At 53.7% G+C, this 7552-nt stretch overlaps 1 protein-coding gene across 1 annotated transcript; it reads left to right on the top strand.

Moving 5' to 3' along the window:
- Positions 1–177: 177 nt before the first annotated feature.
- Positions 178–3386, top strand: LOC135246574 (DNA-directed RNA polymerase, mitochondrial-like; the record flags this gene model as incomplete). The annotated part of the gene is made up of 2 exons (XM_064319973.1): positions 178–721; positions 3273–3386. Coding segments are annotated over exons 1-2 (369 nt in total), but the record flags the coding sequence as incomplete, so codon positions are not given.
- Positions 3387–7552: the final 4166 nt, after the last annotated feature.

Genomic DNA, 7552 nt, shown 5'->3' with positions numbered 1-7552 from the left:
TAATTATTAGTAATAACTTCAATAATAGCGCAGCTCTTCCGTTACGGTAATGCCGATGTATTGTCGTAATGGGCTTTCTAGGGCCGGCCTCTCTTCGTCTGTCAGCAAATGGACGTTCTGAAATCTTTAGTGCTCATATTAGCACGTGCTTTTATTTAGATCCCAGAATGCACTTTATCTGTCTCTCTCTCTCTCTCTTGTTGCTTTTAGGTTTGGTTAAAGCCTTTCTGTTTACTGTGTAATGTGTGTGAGTGTGTGAGCGCGTACGCAGGCTCTATAATAGACACACACACACACCCCCACACACTTGAACACTTAGAGCCGGAAATGTAAACAGTGAGGTTTCAGATGCATTTCGGGGCTTGAGGGCAGATCCAAGAACGCTGACTAATAAAAATACCTGCATTGTGAGAGAGGAGTATTTCTGTTATCTGCCTGTTAATGTTGAAACGATGAGTTTGTGTAAATGAGTTCTTTCTTGTGCCTGCATTTTAGCATGACCCGATATTTCACCGACATCGTGTCACCGCTCAGATTCGATGTGCCATCTGATTGGCCGGTTTCGGGTCACACGGGCAGTGCTTTCGCCGTGCTGATTCGCTGTATTGTAACGCTCTCTCTCGCCCTCCCGCAGGACTACGTGTGGGACGCCTCCCACTACCTGGTCCACCAGGTGTTCAACAGCCTGAAGGAGATGTTCACCGGCACCCGGGAGATCCAGGTGCGTACCTGGAGGGGTCGTTAGCGGCGACGTTAGCGGCTCGTCGTTTCGCGGCTCCCGCCGGCTGCCGTCGAACCCGCGGCAGTGAAGAGGAAACAGAACTTTAGCATTATCTGCACGGATCCGCCGTGATGGTTCACCCACATACTGTAGGTCTTAGTGTAGTGCACATATTGGAGTGTAGCACAGTGGGTAAGGAACTGGACTTGTAACCGAAAGGTCGCAGGTTCGATTCCCGGGTAGGTAGGACACTGCCGTTGTACCCTTGAGCAAGGTACTTAACCGAAATTGCTTCAGTATATATCCAGCTGTATAAATGGATACAATGTAAAATGCTATGTAAAAAAGTTGTGTAAGTCGCTCTGGATAAGAGCGTCTGCTAAATGCCTGTAATGTAATGTAATGTAAATGGTAAATGGACTGCATTTATATGGCGCTTTTATCCAAAGCGTTTTACAGCTGATGCCTCTCATTCACCCATTCACACACACACACACACACACACACACACACAAACACACACACTCTCACACCAACGGTGAAAGGCTGCTGTGCAAGGTACCAATCAGCTCGTTGGGAGCAATTAGGGGGTTAGGTGTCTTGCTCAGGGTAACACTTCGACACGCCCAGGGCGGGGGATCGAACCGGCAACCCTCCAACCGCTCTTACCCCCTGAGCTATGTCGCCCCCTATTAAAACGCCCGCACCTGGTGCTCGGTCGGGGAGAGAAGGAAAGTGTGGCGGAAATGAAATGAGCGACGTCGCTAATGTCGCTAGCCTAATAACCCGACCGGCCGGCACTTCTGCGGCAAACCCCCGCAATCTCTCCAAGGGGTCGTTAGCGGCGACGTTAGCGGCTCGTCGTTTCGCGGCTCCCGCCGGCTGCCGTCGAACCCGCGGCAGTGAAGAGGAAACAGAACTTTAGCATTATCTGCACGGATCCGCCGTGATGGTTCACCCACATACTGTAGGTCTTAGTGTAGTGCACATATTGGAGTGTAGCACAGTGGGTAAGGAACTGGACTTGTAACCGAAAGGTCGCAGGTTCGATTCCCGGGTAGGTAGGACACTGCCGTTGTACCCTTGAGCAAGGTCCTTAACCGAAATTGCTTCAGTATATATCCAGCTGTATAAATGGATACAATGTAAAATGCTATGTAAAAAGTTGTGTAAGTCGCTCTGGATAAGAGCGTCTGCTAAATGCCTGTAATGTAATGTAATGTAAATGGTAAATGGACTGCATTTATATGGCGCTTTTATCCAAAGCGTTTTACAGCTGATGCCTCTCATTCACCCATTCACACACACACACACACACACACACACACACAAACACACACACTCTCACACCAACGGTGAAAGGCTGCTGTGCAAGGTACCAATCAGCTCGTTGGGAGCAATTAGGGGGTTAGGTGTCTTGCTCAGGGTAACACTTCGACACGCCCAGGGCGGGGGATCGAACCGGCAACCCTCCAACCGCTCTTACCCCCTGAGCTATGTCGCCCCCTATTAAAACGCCCGCACCTGGTGCTCGGTCGGGGAGAGAAGGAAAGTGTGGCGGAAATGAAATGAGCGACGTCGCTAATGTCGCTAGCCTAATAACCCGACCGGCCGGCACTTCTGCGGCAAACCCCCGCAATCTCTCCACGGGGGCCCTGCTCAGACAACCTGAACTAATGCGAAACCCCCCCCCCCACCACCCCCACCCCACCCACCCCACCCCACCCCCCGCATCCCCCCTCCCCCCCCCCATCCTCGGGATAAGTTAACTTCTAAATGGGTCAGGCCATGCTGAGCCACACAGCGGTGTGTGGAGAGGAGAGAAGGATGATCGATCCCCCTCTCCCCTCCCTCGCCCCCTCCCTCACCTGGGAGTGCCGGGGGGGGGGGGGGGAGCGGGACAGCCTGATGAATGGGCCTGGTTTGGGCCTGGCTGGTCACGGGGGTTTGCTGAATTTGTCTTACCCCGAGCGTGGAGAGGGGGCAGGGATACGGGACTCCAGGGGGAGCTCCCTTTTTGGGGTGAATGTGTGTCAGAGTTACGGCCTGGGGCCTACGGACCAGCTGGAGAGGCCCACAGGTCCCCATTCGGCGCTGGGGGTTCAGTCTGAGCAACAGCTGCTCACCCGTTCGTTGTTTTTGGCGGGGTTTCCACGCGCCCCTCCGCAGCGCTAACGCCGCGGAATCGATCCCAACGCTCCGCCGTCGCCCCATTGGCTGATTACGGTTTACCCCAGGGTGCCGCTCGCAATTCGAAGTTGTTCCCCCGTCACTCACTTCTGATCCACACAGCGGCCACTCAGGCCCCTCCTGTTCCTTTGAGCGGTTCTGTTCCAGATTTCACCTGTGCAGCTGACTCTCCCTCACTTGCGCTGTGTTTGTATTTGCAATAGCATTCTCATGTATTATTATTTTTTTTTTTTTATGTACTCCTTTTGTGAGTGTGTGTGTGTGTGTGTGTTGCATGGTTGAATTGTAGTGTGTTAGACACGTTGGTCTCGTTTTGTTTGTTTGAAATAAATAAATAAAAGTCTCTCTCTGTGTCCCACAGGACTGGCTTACCGAGACTGCCAAGCTGATCGCCAAATCCGGCAACACAGTGGAGTGGGTGACCCCCCTGGGGCTGCCTATTATCCAGCCGTACCACCGAACCAAGAACCAAGTGGTGAGTGTCAGGAGACTCCCCACCCCCCCTCCCCCAAACCCTAACCCTAACCCCCCCCCCAGCCCCCAAACTGGGTTAGACTACCCAGAATTCAAAATACCAATGTGTTCTATAGCATTAGTATTGGAGTATGTTCATCATCATCATCATCATCATCATTATCAAGGGTACATTTGTGCTGTGCCTCATTCATATCACTTTAGCGCTGTGTTTAACAGCCAAGCGACTGTCTCGGTAAAAAAAAAGAGACAGTCTAACACACACACACACACACACATAGAATCAGCCTGCGCAGATATATTGGCTTTACCTCAGGGGCACATGCTGTTGATTTGAGTTTCTTGGGGAGGTGGGGTTGGGGTAGTGAGGGGGGGCGGAGGCCGGGCGGCGGGCAGTAAAACGTTGCCCCCCCCCCCCCCCCGCGGTCGATACCAGCCGCAGTCTGGCGCAGTTAGCCTCGACGCGCGGGACATATTACACTTCGCGGTTTACATGCCATAAATTGCGCATCTTTATCAACTGTCAGCGGGTCGTGGGGGTCACGGGCGAGCGGGGGGGGGGGGGGCTGAGATCGTAAAAACACCCGTTCTATTTTCAGCTCTCTGCGGTGGATTCTATTTTCTGCCCGTGCTCTCTGGCTCTCTCACTGGGTGGGGGGGGGGGGACAGGGACAGGGACAGGAGGTGAGCAGCTAGCTGTCCCTCTGGAAAGCCCATATCAGCCAACTGAACACCGAGGCAGTCAGGACTGCTTTCGCCACCATTTTGTTTTTTAAATCACCAACAACAACAAAAAACATTTATCCTTAGCGGCTGTAATCTCATGCTCCAGGGGAACAGCGCTCTTCATCATCGTTTATACCACAATCTAATCGCACGTCCGCAGTCCCAGAGTCAGGTGCGCCTTCTGAAATCCTTCCGTCCGTCCTGTGGGATCGGTCAATGCTAAATAACCGATTCCTGCCCAGCGTGCAGAATATTCCCTTTTGAGCCGTTTCCACGTTAAAAAGGGATGAGAGTCCGTCGTGTTCCTTTGTGTGGCTGCCTCGTTTGCGTACCGGGGGGGTCGTGAAAGGTTCCTCTTTTTTAATTTAACTTGGGGGGTCGTGTTCGTCGGGCTCCGTCGTCGGCGAGCGTAACTAGATTCGCCGGGCGAATGTCTGACATGGTGATGATGTCACGTGTTTCTCCAGCGCTGACCGGGACGGGCCCGGACTGGCCCAGCGTTCGGGACGGCGTACGCGTCCCGCGATCAGCTGACTGACCGTGGGTCGGTATCTTTCTTCGGTTTCGTTTCTGCCAGCGGACGTCCTGTTAATGTCCCATGATGCTTTGCAAGTTGCCCATCGAAAAACACTGGGGAGACGGATTGGGTTAGATGGGGCCATCGGGGTGGGTGGGGGGGGTGTCCTACACTGAGTCCCGCCCCCGTCCCCCCCCCAAGAGACATGCGACTGTCCCAAACCCGCTAATCGCAGCGCCTCATTGGCGTACATGCTACCCAGAGTCAACCCCCCCCCCCTTGTGGGCTTCATCATGTCCTACGCCGCCGTCCTCTGGAGGAAACTAGGACAGGAAGTCATTTCGGAGATGGCCATGGCCTGCCTCCCGCTATCAGCGTTGCCTTTGAGCCCGCAGTGTCCCGAAGGGGGGGAGGGGGGGGGGCGCTGGGGTTTGATTTACCTCACGAGAGAGGTCACCCCAACGCCAAAATAACGGCGCGACCTTAAGCCCCCGTCGGGGGGGTTCATCTCTCTTCCCCGCAGAGGGGGGGGGGGGGGGGGGGATTAATGAGAACGCGGTGGAGGGGTGCGAGCGAAAGTAGACGCTCGCGTACGGTGCCAGCGAGCAAAAAAACAAACGACGGGGCTGAGGAACGACCTGCCCCCCTAATCAGGCCTGGGGCTCGTTGAGAGAGGGAGAGAGAGAGAGAGAGAGAGAGAGCGAGAGAGAGAGAGACAGAGAGACAGAGAGAGAGAGAGAGAGAGAGAGAGAGAGAAGATTACACCAGAGACCCCAGACTGACAGCATCCATCAGTGAGGCCGGCTAATGTGATTGTGGACTGCTAATCAGATTATAGACCGTTCACACCCCGGCCCCCGTTTTTTAATTTGTGTTACCCCCCCATCCCGGTCCCGTCCGTCCGTCCGTCATGGATCAAAGGAAAGCGGACTGTTTGGTACTGGTGTAGGGTGGCGTGGGGCGAGGCGGGGAGGGGGGTGAGCCTAGGGAGGGGTGCTGAGCTGAGGATTTGGGGATTTTGGAGCAGGGTGGATGCTCTTCTTTCATGCACATGGTGCGCCCCCCCGCCCCCCCCCCCCCCCCCCCCCCGTGGGATCAGAGTCCACTAATTTCCCTCGACAGCCCCCCTCTCTTCTGTCCTTACCCCCGTCCCGCTGTGTCAGGAGGTCCCAGAAGGGTGCCAGGGTGTCACCCTGTCCCTCCCGCAATCCGGGCGAAACCTCATTTTCCAGCGCGTAGCCCCCTGCGGCTAAATCCCTCTCGAAGGCCTCTTCGCGCTTCCTCTTCCTGTCTGGCCTCGGTGCCCTTCCTTCCCTCCTCGCGGTGAGGCAAACCTCGCTAGACTGCTTGCTAAAAACGTCCAATTCAGCGGCCTAAAAAAAATGGGCATCGCCATAGGAACGGCGCCGTGCCCCCCCCCCCCAGGCGAGATGCGCTTCCCGCCACGGCAATAAATCCTGAGGTGGCAGATATTGGTGGCTTTCTCAGCCCCCCCCCCCCCCCTCACAGAAACGGCGTGGCATTATTGGGGTGGTTTAATAAATGTGGCTCGAGTTTCAAGGACACTTTGGGGTTTGTGGCGGTGGAGGAGGAGGTGGAGGTGGGGGGGCGGCGTGGGTGGGGTAGGGGTGGGGTTGGGGGGGGTGGGGTGTGCACAGGAAGAGAAAAGGTCATGTGTGCGGTATTGTGCATCTCTCCAGGAGAAATGAATAATAAGGCCGTCTAATCTGTTGGCTCAGGATGTGCTTGTTGATGACAGCAATCAATAACTTCGGTGGCAACACTGCCGTGCACGGTGATTGGCCGCTTTTTTACAGGTTAGAGTACAGGGGGCGGGCATTAAAGGTGTATGCACAGATTTAGTATGCATAAATTATAGTTGTATGAAGTGGTATAATGCTGCCACAGTATAAACAAACAAATATTCTTTGTTTCTCATTTTGTTTTTTTGTGGTTTGAGTCATTGTGCATTTCACGTTATCCAGCCTGTTTAATGTACTGTTGTGCATAAGGCAGGTGCGTACGGATTACATGCAATTTTGTGCCATTTTAACCAGACAAACAAGATAACGTTCGTGGTTCTCTCAAGTAACAGAATGTGGATTTGTGGATTTTACCTTAGTGTCGAAGGCTGGGAAAGCTGCAGCTCTATACAGACCAGTAATAGCTTACGTCAGTGATGATATTAATGCCATTTGTTGTTTTGTGTTTTGATTTAATGCATGCGTTCCTGTGTTCTCTTTGCTTATAAAATGAATATAGATTGTTTATTTTCCTAAGCATTTGCTAAGTATATCCATCTATCCATCCATCTTTCCATTATCTATAACCCGCTTATTCCTGGGGAGGGGGAGGGGGCTATCCCAGCATGCTTTGGATGCGAGGCAGGAATATTTCCTGGACAGGTCGCCAATCCATTGCAAGGCTGGTCGTTGTTTTTTTTTTGTAATACCAAAAACAACAACTGGCGTTCAAAGTGGCATCATGAAAAAGAGGATACTCAACCGCTGAGTTAGGGTAAGCCGCTAAGCGAAGATCACGGTACAGCGCGCTGACAGTTTGATGTGCGTGGTAAATTCTCCTCGCGGGATCTGGGACCGTGTCTCTCAGCTCCTTTGGCCTTCTCCGCCCAGTGTGTCCGTGGACTCGCGCTTTGGCACGCGTGTCAAAGCGCCGCCGGGAATTTATTGCGCGTAGCTCCTATTTTTAAAACTGATTGTGCGTCTCTGTAATAAATCACCGTGGCCTTCGCGGCGCCTCCCAGCAACTGACAGGAAGTTGTCGGTTCCGGGGTGGCGTAGGGGGCGGCGACGCGTGCCACTGAAGCGTCCGCGAGGATGAAATTCCAGCCCGGCTCGCGCCGCATGTTTACCCTCCGCTCCTCGCCGGTGCTCGTAAATATCAGCAGATCCGCCGGATTAGCG

Source organism: Anguilla rostrata, unplaced genomic scaffold, assembly GCF_018555375.3.
Source record: "Anguilla rostrata isolate EN2019 unplaced genomic scaffold, ASM1855537v3 scaf0514, whole genome shotgun sequence".
Taxonomy (NCBI): Eukaryota; Metazoa; Chordata; class Actinopteri; order Anguilliformes; family Anguillidae; genus Anguilla; species Anguilla rostrata.
The sequence above is the reverse complement of the archived record's forward strand: the minus strand, read 5'-3'. Positions and strand labels throughout refer to the sequence as shown.